This window comes from Ascochyta rabiei, chromosome 7, assembly GCF_004011695.2.
Source record: "Ascochyta rabiei chromosome 7, complete sequence".
Lineage (NCBI taxonomy): Eukaryota > Fungi > Ascomycota > Dothideomycetes > Pleosporales > Didymellaceae > Ascochyta > Ascochyta rabiei.
The window spans coordinates 431,974-448,602 of record NC_082411.1 but is presented as its reverse complement, the minus strand read 5'-3'; the positions used below and the strand labels follow the sequence as shown (position 1 = coordinate 448,602).

General features: G+C 49.9%; 8 protein-coding genes across 8 annotated transcripts, besides 1 other annotated feature; 5 read left to right on the top strand and 3 right to left on the bottom strand.

The window, feature by feature from the left end:
* Window positions 1-87: part of a dispersed repeat that runs on past the window's edge.
* A 196-nt stretch (window positions 88-283) lies between these two features.
* Window positions 284-979, top strand: EKO05_0004735 (uncharacterized protein; the record flags this gene model as incomplete). The annotated part of the gene is made up of 1 exon (XM_059636451.1): window positions 284-979. One exon carries the CDS (start codon window positions 284-286, stop codon window positions 977-979), a length of 696 nt encoding a protein of 231 aa, XP_059492434.1.
* Window positions 980-1,535: 556 nt separating this feature from the next.
* On the top strand, window positions 1,536-2,372 carry EKO05_0004734 (Demethylsterigmatocystin 6-O-methyltransferase; the record flags this gene model as incomplete). Its single annotated transcript, XM_059636450.1, has 2 exons — window positions 1,536-1,971; window positions 2,029-2,372. 2 exons carry the CDS (start codon window positions 1,536-1,538, stop codon window positions 2,370-2,372), a joined length of 780 nt encoding a protein of 259 aa, XP_059492433.1.
* Window positions 2,373-3,846: 1,474 nt separating this feature from the next.
* EKO05_0004733 (uncharacterized protein) lies at window positions 3,847-4,557 on the bottom strand (the record flags this gene model as incomplete). Its single annotated transcript, XM_038945649.2, has 1 exon — window positions 3,847-4,557. One exon carries the CDS (start codon window positions 4,555-4,557, stop codon window positions 3,847-3,849), a length of 711 nt encoding a protein of 236 aa, XP_038799287.2.
* Window positions 4,558-5,436: 879 nt separating this feature from the next.
* On the bottom strand, window positions 5,437-6,242 carry EKO05_0004732 (Arf GTPase arl1; the record flags this gene model as incomplete). Its single annotated transcript, XM_038939161.1, has 5 exons — window positions 5,437-5,460; window positions 5,515-5,838; window positions 5,893-5,976; window positions 6,074-6,112; window positions 6,168-6,242. The coding sequence occupies 5 exons, from the start codon at window positions 6,240-6,242 to the stop codon at window positions 5,437-5,439; spliced, it is 546 nt and encodes a 181-aa protein (XP_038799286.1).
* A 796-nt stretch (window positions 6,243-7,038) lies between these two features.
* On the top strand, window positions 7,039-7,530 carry EKO05_0004731 (uncharacterized protein; the record flags this gene model as incomplete). Its single annotated transcript, XM_038945648.1, has 1 exon — window positions 7,039-7,530. One exon carries the CDS (start codon window positions 7,039-7,041, stop codon window positions 7,528-7,530), a length of 492 nt encoding a protein of 163 aa, XP_038799285.1.
* A 372-nt stretch (window positions 7,531-7,902) lies between these two features.
* Window positions 7,903-9,494, bottom strand: EKO05_0004730 (Aminopeptidase Y; the record flags this gene model as incomplete). Its single annotated transcript, XM_038939252.1, has 3 exons — window positions 7,903-8,976; window positions 9,024-9,344; window positions 9,393-9,494. The coding sequence occupies 3 exons, from the start codon at window positions 9,492-9,494 to the stop codon at window positions 7,903-7,905; spliced, it is 1,497 nt and encodes a 498-aa protein (XP_038799284.1).
* A 2,538-nt stretch (window positions 9,495-12,032) lies between these two features.
* EKO05_0004729 (uncharacterized protein) lies at window positions 12,033-13,752 on the top strand (the record flags this gene model as incomplete). Its single annotated transcript, XM_038939153.1, has 2 exons — window positions 12,033-12,258; window positions 12,305-13,752. 2 exons carry the CDS (start codon window positions 12,033-12,035, stop codon window positions 13,750-13,752), a joined length of 1,674 nt encoding a protein of 557 aa, XP_038799283.1.
* A 387-nt stretch (window positions 13,753-14,139) lies between these two features.
* On the top strand, window positions 14,140-16,351 carry EKO05_0004728 (uncharacterized protein; the record flags this gene model as incomplete). The annotated part of the gene is made up of 4 exons (XM_038939226.2): window positions 14,140-14,688; window positions 14,736-16,078; window positions 16,127-16,256; window positions 16,307-16,351. 4 exons carry the CDS (start codon window positions 14,140-14,142, stop codon window positions 16,349-16,351), a joined length of 2,067 nt encoding a protein of 688 aa, XP_038799282.2.
* Window positions 16,352-16,629: the final 278 nt, after the last annotated feature.

The window sequence follows — 16,629 nt, the reverse complement described above, 5'->3', positions numbered from 1 at the left end:
ATCGTCCATACATATCTGTTGTTAACAGTTCCGTACACTAGCCTACGCACTGGTCATGGGACTTTACTTTTGCCGGAGACCATAGTACACATATATACATAGACAGAAAGAAGAGAAGTGCGCCTGTCCGCTGTATGACACCTTACTTAGTGTCGACTAGTCGCACTATAGCAATGCATGACGTGGTTCAGTTGCCTTTTGCCCACCCTGGTAAAGGACACGTTCCACTCTGGCAAAAATCAACTGCCATCGTCAACCTGTGAGACCTGCACTCGTCCCTACGATGACGGAAGTTGTTTGGCCGCCCAAGGAAGGTCTATCGACCCCCACTGTTTCCGTACAGAACGGCGTTTTCGCAACGACAGGCTCAGCACTCATCAACGCGCCGGCGTCATTCATCTTTGACATTCTGCTCGATACCTCCACATACTCAGACTGGTGCACGTTCGTTCCTAAAGTCGTTGTCGATGCGCAGCCCCATAATGCGGCCCAGCATAATGACGGCAAAGCAGACGACAGGTCCTCTGTGCTCAAGCTAGGCACCAAGTTCACATTCTTCGCTGTGATGGGAGAGCCAGGCTCCAGGCAAACGCCTACACACCTGATAATCAGCGACATGTCGACTCCTTTGGAGCCTTCGTCGTATATTCCTCCTGACACCCTCGAAGTATCTTTAGTGTATACAGCAGATCTCTCGACTGTGTATCGTGTTGCTTGGAAGGGTGACAAAGTGGACTTCTTCGCAAAGGGTCTGAATACCGAACGTTTTCATGAAGTCATTGTCAGAGGGCAAGAGAAGTGCGAAGTGAGGACGTGGGAAGTTATGGGTGGTGTGTTAGCGCACACAGTCAAGTGGCTGTACAGGAAGACGCTCGACAAGAAGTTTGACGAGTGGTGCGCGGAGCTGAAAGCGTTCGGTGAGAAGACATGGGCCACACGAGAACAACAAAGAGGCAATGTGGGTGCAAGCCTTCCGTAAGAGCTACAAATAGAGCTGGATCTTTGGCATTGACTGTGTCGGTCTTCACGGTCATTTCATGACAGATTCCGAGGTAGCAGATAAACCCTCAACATTGAAGGGTGCACTGCTGTGCGACGACCTTGTTCTCTCGGCCTTCTCGGTCTTTGGCGCTCTTCTCTTCTCGGTCTCCCGCTTCGTACAACACTCACATATGTCAAAGCCTACCCATAGAGGCTCAATTGCCAAGGCCGGGTGCTCTTGTATAAAGTTTGCTGCCATTGGAAGGAACATAATACGCATAGCAACAGTGCCTGAACTTGTTTTCTTAGGCTGCCTTTTCGACCATCCATCTCGCTCAAGTCTTTCACTCACCGCAAAACATGGATAATATTCTGGAGTAGATTCGAGCACTCTACGCTCATGCGGACGCGCATGAGCGACAGAATATCCAGGAACAGCTTCGGGATGTGCAACGAGACATCGCATCCAACTTTGATCTGGTTTGGGGGCTAGGGTCAGGCGTGAGTGTTACTTTTCTTAGTGTTTGGACGTCAATGCTGAAGAACCGTAGCAGATGCGATGGGCTCTTGTTCAGATCGGTATAGATCTGGTCGTATTCGCAACCCTTTCTACGAATACCAACCCGATCGGCCTGCAGTACTTCCTTGATGCAACTGGTGCATCCCTTACATTGCTTGCTCACCTCTTGCGGTCTTTGGTATCTTTTGGCTTGATCCTCGAGACGAAGAAAGACACTTTCACTGCGAACGGCGTTTCGAACGCGCATGCCCACCCAGATGTCGTTGGTGCTTTCCCATATGTCACGCATCTGCATGCTTTAACCGCTCAAGCTCTGCCTCGCTACCTACGCGATCACAAGTACCAAGATATGACCGACACCAAAGATCTACCCTTCCATCTGGCTTTGGGCACAGATCTGCCGCCTTTCGAATGGATGAGGAAACACCCCGAGCAGATGAAGGCCATGGGCCATGCAATGAGAATTGAGCGTATGCACAGTTGAGTTGGGTCGTATCCTTTTGAGAAAGATATCAGCAAATTCCAAGCTGCAGCGGATTCTGCACTCCTGGTTGATGTTGGCGGTGGTTTCGGACAACAATCAGTGGCTTTCAAGGCGCAGGTGGCATCAACAACAAGTCGTATCGTTGTCCAAGACGTAGCCTCAACGCTGGCTTACACCCCCAGAATCGATGGTATCGAATTTCAGGAACACGACTTCTTCACGCCTCAGACCATCAAAGGTGCCAAATACTACAATCTCCGGCACATACTGCACGACTGGACGGCTGAGGACAGCATCCACATTCTCCAAAACCTGATCCCTGCTTTATCACCTGAGTCGCGCATCGTCATTGACGAAGTGATTCGGCCGGACACCCATGTGCCTTGACAGTGCGCTTTCATGGACCTCACCATGTCTGCCTCGTTGGGAGGGTGTGAGCGTAGCAGAGATGAGTGGACAAGTCTTCTGGATCGGGCCGGGCTTCGAATCGTTGAGGTGCACACTTACGACGAGATACGGAAGCACAGTGTCATCATTGCTGTTCCGACTTGAAAAGTCCCAGTAAGCTCCAATGAGTGTCGAGATTGCGCTTGAAAGCTTCCATGAATTGGACGTTTCTTCGCTCAGTCGTATTGTAACTATATCTATCAAATGCATTCCCCACAAAACCTTTTTGCACGATACAAACGATAGCGTATGGCGTAGGTTAAGTCAAGGCTACACTGACCATATGAACCAAATTACAAAGATGCAACAAGTCTGAGGTAAAAACGAAAAAGAAACCGGCGTTCTGGCGGACAACACAGCCAGTAATGTGCTGTGTGCGATACAGGCCATCAGGTCACTCGCGTAGCACAGCTGAACCCATAGCCACCTAGGGTGTCTACACAATGCTAAGACATTATTAAAGAACGGCTAGAAATGTTTTAGCTGTATACAACTTACATTTGTGCTGCAACATGCCTCTTTTTACTGTGTTGACGCTGCGCTTTGCGTTCTGCATCGTGCAAGGCAGGTCAGTATATAGTGAGCACCAAAACCCCAATATGAGCAAAAAGGAATTGTCTTTGACTTAATCGGGGGTCAAACCTGGCATGAAGGAGCTATAGTTAGAGTGAGAAGGCGCGTGCCGTCAAAAGACAGCCTTGTAGCGCAAAAAAAAAGATGTCTGTCGTGATGACCTAACCAGGGGTCGCTGAGGAATTGTTAGGAATCGAACGCTGGGCGTTGCGGGTGATGGAATTACTTACAACCTGGAATCTCTTGATTGCCGATTGAATCGTAGTCAAGCGCCTTGCCATTGGGCCATTAGGCCAGTTATTACTGAGATGGGAAGACAAACGTCTATTAGCAATATATCACCGGTGCAATTTAACGGTGACATTACATTGAAAACTGTATTAGTTTTCCTGGCACTCTTCTGCTGGTTCCGTGGGCGGTAGATTCTTTCGAAGTGGGGCGGAGGTATGAGTTTGAACCCAATGTGAAATTTTCGATCCGGACAACCATCGGCAATGGACACTACTGACTATCAGCTGCTTCCGTGTATTGCAATGGTCGGTGAATTCGCAGTTTGACCTGCCATTTCGGATTGAGCAATCATGATCTCGCGAGCGTCGTTCCAACGGTCCCTCGATTTGGCAAATGTGAGCTGCAGATTTCAGCTCCAGAATTGCTAATCAGCGGTGTGGTAGTGAAGGGCAGGCTTTTAAACCGCAACAAGAGACCGGGGACCGTTAAGCGCTTGCTGTGGTAGTGCCTCGTCTCTGCCAGCTGAAGTTGCTCACAAGATTGCATCGTCAATGCTCTTCTTACGCCTTAAAGTCTGACAGACGATCCGTGCGGCGCACAGTATGTACTCTCAAAAGGTGCCACCCCTCGTGTAGAACCAACCCTTGAAATCGTCGATGCCCTGAAGCCCTACAAGCATTGTCCTCCCAAAGCTGTCGATGTCGTCTGGCCGAGCATCCCGCAGGACATCCGTGAAATCCAGATCGTGGACTAGGAAATGCTTCTTTTCATTCCAAGCTACTGCATTATCAAAGGCGGTGGTTGCACTCCAAAGATGTGCTGAAAGTGTCACCTTGTTGCCATGCGAAAGTTCATTTGTACAAGAGCCAAATTGTCCACGCAGCAGACGGCACAAAGCCAGGAACTGGAAGAGCGACAAGATAGTGCGGCGCAAGGTCTCCCGAAATACGAACGACTTCCACACGGCGCGCATAGCTGCGCTTGGGTACAGAGACAGCTCGTTGATAGGGTCAGTCTGCTGAGTGCTGAGATGGAGCAACAAGTTGTCGACTGCTTCGAGAAGAGGCACAAGAACCTCGGCGTGGCTGTAGTGTTGCACATCGCCACCAAAGACAAGCATGATTTGATACAACATTAGAGCATGCGCTTGAGCCAGTATCTCGGTTGCATCTGTCGGCAAAGGCACTGCTATGAGCTCATCAACACGGCTCATAATGTGGCGTGCCACAAAGTCGGTGTTAATGTCATTCCTAGCATTGTAGAGAGCACAGGAGGCGTGTGCATCTTGCAACGATCGGGGCATATGCTCATCATATAGCATGGCGTGACACCAGAAAGTTGAGTTGTTCTCCACCATCATCCGAGGTGCTAACTTCAGTTGAATGATTGGGAAGCCGTCTCGATTTGGCGAGAGGTGCAATATCTGCGAATGATATGGTCGACAATTTCGCGGAGCTGTAGGGACTATGCGACGTGATCTGGCCCTCGCCGTCAGTCGAGCTGCCTATGAGTTGGCCGAGAGAACTCAAGGAGCTGATAGCACTGGGTAGATCAAAATCATAAAGCTGATCTCCCGTTGCTGTTGGAATGCAGAATGCTTCGAGATCGAGTGGAAACAATCCGACGCCAGCATCCACCAAATTCATCGTTGCGGCATCTGAAAGGTTTCAATCACCCCTAGGATCTGATGATGCTCGCTCAGAATCGAGTTGTTGCGGATAAGTGCACCAAAGATGCTGCCTGCTGCATCGTGCACAACATGGCAGTCCGATATCGCATCTTCGCTTAGCTCTTACACATTCTGAACATGACTTTTGCCTACACTGCGCATTTGGTGTTCGAAGCGGTGGCATATTTGAGCTTGAGAGCAGTTGCGCTTTGGATTGGATTGAAGAAGCCACGACGCTCATACGTACGTAACACGGACCTTGACGTCAGCGCTAGTTCAAGCTGTCGCGTTCAGGCACACCGTTTTCTTGGATCAAATGAAAGAGCTCAATAAACGCACCAGAACCCAACTGCTGGTGTAGCAGAAATTCTGTAAGGTGTAGTATGTCTCAGTAGACGTATTGCGAACTACCTACTGCTCGTCGATATTCACGGTTTGCACACCCACCGCCAGTATGATGGCACTCCTTCTCTTGAAAGTATACGCTACCATTACCTAACCATCCATCTCGCAATCATGCCGGCCAGCGGTCTAGTTATCATTGTTCACATTCGACTGCAGCAGGTTAGTAGCGCGTTCTCAAAGTAGCCATAACTCTTCTGTACTCACCACAAGCCAATCCATGCCCTCGTCCACACCACGACCATCGACCGCACTACATGCAACAATACTCCAGTTGCGATCCTTCAGTTCGCCTAGCCTCAATGCCTCGCTAATCTCGCCAGCACCCTTTGCGCCAGGTTGATCTTGTTTGTTCGCGAAGACGAGCAGGGCGGCGTCTCGTAGTTCCTCTTCGTTCAGCATGGCAGACAGTTCCTCCGAGGCGGTTGACAAACGATCGATATCGGTGCTATCAATGACGAATATTACAGCGGCTGTGTTGGCGTAGTAGCAACGCCAGTATGGACGAATCGAAGTCTGGCCTCCAAGATCCTGCCATGTATTAGACTACGTATGTCATTTCTCTACTGTGTAGATTTGACATACCCAAACATTGAAGTTGAGATTCTTGTATGTCACCGATTCGACATTGAACCCTATTGTTGGTATTGTCGTAACTACTTCGCCAATCTGTTACAATTGTCAGCATCGCCACCATGAATCGCATCTCCTCTTTCAGTAATACGCGCAACCAACATTCTCCTTCCCTTCTCTGCCTTGAACATACCTTCAGTCTGTACAACAGTGTTGTCTTGCCAGCGTTATCCTGCATTTGTCATCAGCACCTCCGCTGTTGGCGCTCTCCAAGTGACAGCTCTCACAAGCCCAAGAATCAGTATCCTAGTCTCCTTCTTCGCCCAAATTAACCCCGAGAACTTTGAAATATAGCCGCCCATGTCGTGTGTCGTGTGCTGTTCGCGCCGATCTGGAGTGGACCTCTGGCGTTCGTCACCGCCGAAGAACGTAATGTCGCAGTCGGAAGGTCAAGTGCGGGTTCGTGGATATAGCCAAGGTTTGGGAAGCGCGAGAAGTTGTAAGACGGTAAGGCTCGAGAGGTTCAGGGTGTTGTGTCGTATGTCAAGACGGCGCAGCTGTCTGGCAAGAAAGTTGGGGCGGTGGCTAGTGCAAACACGTGCGTTGTTTGAGCCACATGCCTAGCGTAGCCGCAGTATCAAGGCTAACCAAATCAACCCCTTCTTCGCATCACACCCAACAAACACCAATCTGCAAAGATGTACGGCTCAGGTCTTGCAGAGCTTTCTTGATTCACAACAAATTTCAGTAGTCTTAGCCGAAAATGTATGATGTTATTACATCGCCTGCGAGTGCATATGCTGACTCGATCACGCAATAGCTTGAAGAAGACAATATGGTCTACAAAAGCGATCAACACACACTACAGAGCCCTGGAGTATCCCATTGGTTCTGGCAGCTATTTAAAATTTGGTTAGCGAAGCACCAGAAATGATGGAGTGACCCGGCTCTTGCGCATATGGTCAGCGTGCTGATTGGACGATTGTAGTACGGTTTGAGGTGTAGGTATCGGTTCACCATTTTTCCCTTTTCAATAATCACTTCAATAGTGTATCCGATTTGTTATGCTACTATACAAACAATGTCCAAGAAAGATTTGTTTGTACCTCAACATTTGCTTCATCCCAGCTCAACCCAACAGCAGACCTCATCTCCAAAATGGCTTTCATCTCTTGTTCTCGTATCATCCTTTCGAACGTGTTCTCCATTCTCCGTAGCGGCGAGTGCTCTACCCTAGCCGCGTCCAAGAAACTATCGGAGAGCAACCTCGAAGAAATCGCAAATGCCTTCCACATCCGTTGTCTGGGGCCAATGCGAGAGTTTCTAAGAGTCAATTACGACAACAAGGCTCTGCTGGCTGAGCTGATCTATCTCGAAGACGCTTACCGGCTTGCGCAATCCGGAGAGGTGGATCAGGTCAACGAAATGACCGATCTTCAGCTCAGACTTGTCGCTTACAGCAAGAACATTCTCCCCCTCGAAGAGCTCTACAGCCGAAATTCCTTCCAGATACGGATATCACTCCTGGTCATGTTTGCTTGCCGCCCCGCCTTGCAATTTGAGCAGGATCCAGAGTCAATCGAAGAGAACGACGAGTCGGAAGAGAAGATCATCTTCACGAAGCTCGACGGAGTTGTCATGCGATTTTAGTCTTATTTCATTTGCTAACTTGTTTTTGTTCTTTCCTCATGTATAGCGGAACGTTGATTGACACCACAGAAGGCAACGATCTGCCTTGCAAGAAGGGTGTTGAACATGAGCAAAGTTTCGGAATTAAATACTCAGAGGGTGCGAATATCGTAAAATGCGTATACAGGAACGAGAAGTCATGTAATGTAAAGTTGAGGACTTTCAACGGGGCTCAACAGTAGTGCATAGAGACCCCTTGTTCTAGTACGTCGAGAGTTTGCAGCCTACTCGCTTGTTCATATGTCACTGCGGAGGATGCTAGTTATGTTTATCGATAGATCTTTTAAATTTGATAATGATGTATATCCCATCAATAAATGCAAGACTGTGTCTTTAGACCCACCTCTGGTACCTCTTGGTCTTCTGGAAAGCCTGCTTGTACTCATTGTACTTCTCAGACCTCTTAACCGACGCAGTGGCGTTCCTTGGCGGGATGGTATCCCAGCTGCGGGCATACGTAGCGGTCATGTGCGCAATAGCTCTGGCAAACTCGATCCAAGCCTCAAGGTTTAGGTTGTTGACTGTGTCACCGTCCTCGTGGTAGTTGACATCGTAGGGAACACCAGCGCCACCACCAAACATCTCAAACTCTTCTTGGGTCTTGATGCCCTCAGCTCCACCTGCAATACCCCCGGCCGCAATACCAGCCTCAAGGAAAGGACCGTAGTCAGAACGGCCATCGAACTCGATCTCGGTATGGTTGAGACCAAGGTTGTCGAAGTATGCTGCGAACTCGTGCTCGGCTTCCGCAGAGCCAGCGGGGCCAGTGGAGTTGAATGCCGAACCATCGCCATCGTAGATCTGAATGGCGTAGTTGGGTGATGCCATCATGTCAAAGTCAAGGAACAGACGGATTTTGTCCTTCTCAGCTTGCGACAGCTGCTTGACGTAGTACTCAGCACCGAGCAGACCAGCCTCTTCACCGGTCCACCAAGAAAAACGAACGGCGTTGTTTATGGAGAACTTTGTCAGCTGGATGGCGATCTCAAGAAGGGAGATAGAGCCAGAGCCATTGTCGTTAATTCCTGGGCCCGCGGTAACTGAATCCGAATGTCCACCGACGTGAATGACGTTGTCATGATCACCAGCAATTGTCTCTGCAATGACATTGTAGCTAGTGGCATTCTGCACAATGGTCTTGAGGTTGACGTTGATGTCAACGCCAGCTTGGAGCTGAGCGAGGAGGGACTCGCCCTGGCCGAGAGTGATACCACCAACAGGCACGTAGGGCTTAGCAGGATCCTCAAACACCTGCAGCGAGTAACCCTCGAGAGTGCCTTCGCCGTTGTTCCAGGCGACCACACCAAGTGCGCCCTTTGCAGCTGCAAGCTGAACCTTGATACCGAATGAGCAGGTACCGCGGTTGATGAGTGCAATCTTGCCCTCTAAGCTCTCAGTGAAGTCCGCCTAGCTCGTGTTACTTATGCTTTGTGCATGGATACAGAGAAGCTCACCTCTTCGCAGCCCAAATTGGGAATGGCAACGAGCGGGCCTGAAACATCACCTTCCGGCGCAAGGGTGACCGGGTAAACTTCAATGGTCTTGTTGTTGGCAGTAAGGTTCGCAGACACACCAACCAGGAGCGGGACGCCCTGAAGCTGGATGGTGTAGTAATCAGGAAACTGTCCGATAGTTTCCTTGATCCAGGCAACTGTGTCATCGTGTCCCTTGCTGCCAATAACACGGTTCTTGCCTTCAGTACTGTAGGCAATCTCCTGCAAGTGCTCGGCCTTGGCATAAAGGTTGTCAATATCAAGCAGATGCCTCAAGGCTTCCTACTAATAGTCAGCTATATACATTGGAAAGGGTGAATTGCTACTGACGGAGGTAACAAGCTTCTTAGTGGAGTTGGCACGAGGCAGCAAAGCCGCGGCGTCCACGAAGGTAGCTGCGCAGGCAGCAACGGCAGTGATTGACTTAAGCATGGCTGTATCGGTGCTTTCGTTTGCACTGGTTTGCAAGATTGTCCAGAGAAGTGACCGGGCTCAGAGACTCGGACATGGCTCTCACTTTATACCTATTCGGCACGTCCATCCCGTCATTGGTGACATCCATACTCATTGGGCTCCCAGTGACCAGGTACCGCTTATAGGCCGATGATGCGGTAGACCAGATCGCAGCCTCGAAGTTGTACAACGTGCGTCCTTGGCATCCTTGGCAGTTCCGACCTGCCTCTTCGGTGGTAGTGAGGTTCGGTGTGGATATGGGAAGTGTACCATCCCCACCAATTGCAACACGACTGCATGCGAAGAGGAGCAAATATCATGTCAAGACGTGATAAGACGTCTTGGCAAGCTTGATCATTGTGTCGTTGCCCCATGTTTCGAAGAATGCAGCAACGAGCGGCGCCGGCCTAGAAAACGACATTGTTGCAGAGCAAGAGATGGAGGCGGGTTGCTTCGGCAGGCCATATCGTGTGGCTGCGCAGGTTGCTCTGTAGGTCGGATGGTGCCTGCCAAAACAGCAATTGATACGCAGGGACCTCTTCGGAATATAAGTGTTTGTTCCCGTTAAGGGGGAGCTTAAGCGAAACCAGCTAAACCTCCGCATGGTCGCGTCCCAACCTTCCCTTCAACTGCTTCAAAAAGTTAAGAAGTGCGAAAACAAACAAGATTTGTGATACCATCACAGTTCCAGAGAGCGTTATCATTTCTTGACTGCGATGGGCTTCGCTTTTTCCCGAGACTTTCACAACACGATGTACCTGTGAGGCTTGCTTTTTTCATTTGACCAACAGTGTGCTCTGTGGTTTCGGACCACTCGAAATACTACCAACGTGCAGAAGAAAAGCTGCTTACCTGGGTGTGAGACCAGATCACAGGCGGTGATCAAAGACCTGACTTCGCAACGAAAACAAGTATCGATGTGGTTGAGATTTCGCACATCCTAGCAACATATGCTTTTGGTCTTCATGGGTCCGTGCCTTGCTTGGTACAGGATGCTGGCCTGGCTCGCTATGGGTTGTTCTCAAAAGACCAGGTTCACCCCGTGACACAAGTATTCAGAGTTAATTAATCTTTAACTTAGCAAAACATAAGTAGGTCTTAACATTGTTTTAAACTATAAGTGTGCGTTAGTAAGAAGAGTAAGTCTTCTTAAAAGCATGCATCTTTACTTCTGTAATTAAAGGTGCACTTAATGTAAAAAGTGTTTTACTTTGATAAGGGCGCTAAAACCTTAGCTCTTTGTCTGTGTATGCAGGCAGTATGTAAAGTACACCACTGCTCCTAGGTCACAGGGTATACCTGGTCTTTTGAGAACGCTTATACCTTGCCTACATGACAGCCCACTTTCAGCTTTGCGTTGTAAATGACTCGTGCGAACCGCACAGGCTTAGGAGCCGTCGCCTGCGGAGCCGCTCTATTGCCATTCTAGTCGATTGACTCAGGGATTTTTTACCGCCACTGCTCTGCGTCTGTTCGCAGCAGCTCCGCAAAGCCGGCTCGTCGAGATGCCAGTTGGTGGCAGCAATGCGGAGATTAGGTCACCAGTCATCTGGCCAAATCATCGCGATGGTTGAATCCCTTGATTGGAATCTGGATGAAAGGAAGTCTCCACCACGAAGCTTATTGCTGTTGTTTGAATACATCGCTCCTGCGCGCTTCATTTTACCCTGGTTCGGTGTGGTCTTGCCTGCGGGCAGCCACTGTCAAGCATTGTCGCGGCCAGTAAGTCAGCTATTTACTGTGATAGCAGGAGTCTCAATCCCAGTTTTCCTCGTCGCTACGATCTCTCTGGCACTTCGGAGACTACAGACACCTACACATTGATGAATATTCAGGCCGGGGGAATCCTCCAGGAGGCCAGACAAGGGTTATTTCTAGTCATCAATGCGTCAAAGACTGCTGGGATATGTCTTGCTGCTGCCACAGCAAGTCACCGAGTCGGCTCGTATGCGTATGGAATTTGGGAAAGCCGATGGTTGCGCCCTCAACCGCTAAACCCATGGAACTCCACAAGCATCGTCATAACTTGACATTTCGGGCTACCATAAGTGGTAAAGCGAGAGTAAACATTAAGCTTGTTTGGTACGGGACCGCTGGTATGCGGGGTACTGGGGTACCCCGCCCCCTCCACGGCTGCGGGTTAGTCGGATAGCACCTGTTCACGTCGCGTGTCTAGAGCAGTGGCATCCTTCGGGCTACTTCCGCATTTGCCATGGTTGTTCTGCACTGTTGGGACAGATTCCATTTATTGAACAACGTTGGTTCACCGGCCAAAAGGCATCTTATAGAGAACCAAGACGCGCTTTCGTATAGTCCATGTCTAAGTGACGGTCGACATCCCATTCATTGGCCACCTCATTGCTGGACGCGATTTAGCGTTGGGTGGATGATCGCGTAGACGTAGATCTCGAGGCACTCCTGCGGGAGGGGTAACTTGCATGTTGACGTGTATATAAATTGACTGAAGGCCCTCGTCGAGTACATCTCATTCCCCATTTCCCTCGACCTGCAGTCAATATGGTTCACTTCAGAACAGACATCGGCGCGACCAACGAGAGTGCCTCTCCAAATAACGAGAACTATGCGAAGGAGTTGGAGACAGATGTTTTGATCGTTGGGGCTGGTTTTGGTGGCGTGTACTTGATGCACAAGCTTCGTCAGCTAGGTTACAAGTGCAAGATTTATGAAGCGGGCACCGATCTAGGAGGCATCTGGCATTGGAATTGCTACCCGGGCGCACGAGGTATATATTGTTTAGCAGTCGATGACTGGTTGTTAACATCGAGCAGTCGATTCACAAGTACCGATTTACGAGTACTCGATCCCGGAAATCTGGAAAGACTGGTACTGGTCATGCCGATACCCTGGTACCGACGAGCTCCGCAAGTACTTCGAGCAAGTCGAGAAGAAGCTCGATATCAAGAAAGACTGCGCTTTCAATACTCGCGTGGTCGGTGCTGACTTCGACAAGCCCTCTGGCAAGTGGCACATCCAAACAGAAGATGGCCGCACCGCAAAGGCCAAGTACATGCTCCTAGCACTGGGATTCGCTGCTAAGCGTCACTTTCCTGACTGGCCTGGCATGGAGGACTTCGAGGGCGAGATCCACCACTCTTCGTTCTGGCCCAATGGCGGCGTCGATGTCAAGGGCAAGCGTGTTGGCGTCATCGGTACTGGTTCGACCGGTATCCAGATTGCTCAGGAGACTTCCAAGGAGGCAGCTTCAGTGACCAACTTCGTCCGAACTCCAAATTTGTGCTTGCCAATGGAACAAAAGCCTCTTACACGAGAAGAGCAAGATAGGAGAAAGGAGACAGAGTATGAGACCATCTTTAAAACCCGTCTGAACACATTCGCTGGTTTCCAATACGACTACATCGAGAAGAACACCTTCGACGATAGCCCCGAGGAGCGCGAGGCTTTTTACGAGAAACTGTGGCAGAACGGTGGCTTCGAGTTTTGGCTTGCCAACTACAAGGACCTGCTGTTTGATAACAAGGCCAACAGGGAAGCGTACAATTTCTGGGCAAAGAAGACCCGCGCAAGGATTTCAGACCCAGTAAAGCGCGACATCCTTGCACCCCTGGAACCTGTTCATGCTTTCGGTACCAAGAGGCCATCACTCGAGCAGAACTATTACGAGATGCTCGACAGACCGGAGAACGTTGTTGTCAATTGCAAGGCAACACCAATCGAGAAGTTCACCAAAGAGGGCATCGTTACGTCTGATGGCAAGCTGCACAAATTCGATGTTATCGCTCTCGCCACTGGTTTCGACTCGGTGACTGGCGGTATGAGGAATATGGGTCTGCGAAACGTTGACGGCGTCGAGCTATCAGACACCTGGAAGAGCGGAACATACACATACATGGGTATGGCCTTATCTGGTTTCCCCAACATTTTCTTCCTGTACGGTGCTCAAGGCCCGACTGCCTTTTCCAACGGCCCAACCTGTGTTGAGGTCCAGGGAGACTGGATCGTCAAGTGCATGCAGATGCTACGGGACCAGAAGATCGATTACTGTGATGCCACTCGCCAGGCTGAAGAGGACTGGCGCGAGAAGGTTACAGAACTCTCAGACAAGACTCTATTCCCCCAGACGGACAGCTGGTATATGGGTTCAAACATCCCCGGGAAAGTCCGCGAACAGCTCAATTTTGCTGGTGGGTTCCCGCTGTACACCGAGCTAACGCAGAAGTCGTTGAAGAACGGGTTCGAAGGGTTTGTCACCGCCTAGGATATGTGGCGATACTGTTCCTGCATCTGACTAAGCGTTTTTTTCGTTGTTCTATATAATCAGTGGTTAGTTATCAATGTTAAGTGAAAGATAATCTCTTCGTCCAGTGACTTGATTCGGCGTTAATGATCCATGCATGGAAACATTTGCTGCTTATTCGCAAACGAGGCACAAGTATAGGTAAGGTGTTTGCTTTGCTTGGGTACGTAAGCAGCAGTCTTGAGTGAGCTTCAATCACTTTCTCTCACATGTTCTGTGGTGTGTGTAGAAGTCCGTGCACGACGGCACCTGCGACCGAGCAACGTCATGACAGTCGAACCGGCCCACAAGGGGCTCGCTCAACTGCATGGAACCTTCACGCGTCGCCTGCGTCTAGTATCTTGTACCATGAGGACTGTCTTCCTGCTGGGTCGACAATGTCTTCGACAAGGCCTGCAGCAGTCCACGCCCTTTGTCGCCCGCGCGCCAACGCGCTCATTCGTCTCCGCCGCGCGCCGACAGTTCGCAACACCTCGATTTGGCGGTAAAACAATACTATGGTCCGGCGCTGCTGCAGTAGGTGGGGTAGCCCTCAGCCCTCTTGCATTTGTTGAGATCAGTCACGATAAGTCTGGGAATGGAGAGAAGACGCAAGAAGAGGCCATGCTTGAGGCTTCGAGAAAAGAACTTGCAGAACAAGTCCCCAAAGCTTTGGAGAACTCAAAGAAGTACAGGCGTGGGATCTATTTTTTCGTGGAAGACTACATAATCGAGCCCATAGCTACGGGCTTGCGGTTTCTGCACCTGGTCATTATATTCGTACCCGTCATTGTGACGATACCTGCGATCTGGATTGGGTCCAGGAAAGCCGATAGAGACAACGAGAGGAGTGGAACATTGTGGTGGTATGGATTCCTCGTCAGCTCAATGGAGCGGGCTGGGGCGGCCTTCATCAAGGTACGAGTCTGATCTGTATCGTTTTTTAATGCTCTAACGTTTGCTAGCTAGGACAATGGGCCGCCTCCCGAACGGATATTTTCCCCACGGAGATGTGCTCGATCATGTCTACCTTACACTCGAACGCCCCCGCACATTCGCTTGAGACATCGAAACGGACAGTAGAAGCTGCCTTCAATGGGCGTCGGTTTGACGACATTTTCGAGGAATTCGACGAGCAGCCCCTTGGCGTGGGTGCAATTGCACAGGTCTATAAAGCCAAGCTCAAGCCGGATCTAGCTACATTACAGGATAACACCATTGACCAAGAAGAGCCGAACTTTGCGCGGAGGATCAAGAAGAACGTTGACGCAACACTGAAGAGTACGCCGCAGAGAGTGCCTTCAAGTCATGTTGCTGTCAAGGTCTTACATCCTAAGATTGAGAAGATCGTCCGAAGAGACTTGCGCATAATGGCCTTCTTTGCAGCTGTGATCAACGCAATCCCGACGATGGAGTGGTTTTCATTTCCAGACGAGGTAGAGCAATTTGGTGAGATGATGAGGCTACAGCTCGATATGCGTATTGAGGCTGCCAACCTGACCATCTTCCGCCAAAATTTCAAGGATCGATCAACGGCCTGGTTCCCGTACCCTTACACTGAGTACTCGACCCGCAATGTCCTGATAGAAGAGTTTGCACAGGGCATACCTATGGAAGACTTTCTGCAGAACGGCGGAGGAGTCTTCCAGAAGGACATTGCTGATGAGGGGCTCGACGCTTTCCTGAACATGGTTCTCATCGATAACTTCATCCACGCTGATTTGCACCCCGGCAATATCATGGTGCGGTTTTACAAGCCCGAGAAGCTTGATGTACCAATCTTTACTCGCAAAGAGAATCGCACCACTGGACCTATCGAATCTACTGATGTCACAGAGGAGGTACTAGAACGCCTGCGACCGCATCGCAAGAACCCCGAACAGTGGAAGGCTCGACTACGGGAAATTGACAACGAAGGTTACCGACCGCAACTTATCTTCATTGATGCAGGACTGGTGACGGAGCTTAACGGCAAAAACCGTACAAACTTCCTAGACCTTTTCAAAGCAGTGGCTGAGTTCGACGGTTACAAAGCAGGACACTTGATGGTCGAACGATGTAGGCAACCTGAGGCCGTTTTGGACGGCGAGGTGTTTGCTCTACGCATGCAACATCTGGTCTTGGGTGTCAAAAGTCGCACTTTTGCTCTTGGTAACATCAAGATTGGAGACATTTTGAACGAGGTTCTGTCGATGGTGCGAACGCATCATGTTCGTCTAGAAGGTGACTTTATCAACGTTGTCCTCAGCATCTTGCTCTTGGAAGGCATTGGCAGGAATCTGAACCCGGAACTGGACCTCTTCGCTGGGTAAGTATCACGACCCGTGCAGCTTAATTACGAACTGACGCATCACAGCGCTCTTCCGATACTGCGACAGCTTGGTGCTCAGGGCGGCGGCTCTATGATCCGCGGTGGAGACTTCTCAATGCTCAAGGTCTGGGTCGGCCTTGAAGCACGTAGCTTCTTACAAGCTTCAATCGATACAGTAAGTTCCATTCGGATGCTCTATTGTGACCTAAAACTCACCAAGGCTAGGTCGAGCGTTGCGTCAAATATGATCAATTGTCGCCCAACATCTAAACACTCTGGTGGATACTACAAATGAATCATAGAAGAGCCTGGCGCCCATGGTATAGCATACATGTCGGATTGGAGTTGGAATCTGTCCAGCATAAGTCGTCCAGTGATACCACATACACGCACACGAAAACGTCGAAGCCATGCCCGCTCACTAATATGTAATGACCAACTTTTTACGTATACCGTTAACCATGCACAACGAAGATCTGATATCTTGAGTGATTTCAAAATCAACTCAAGGCCTTACTTTGACTGCTAGATGTGGCAGTAGCACCTTT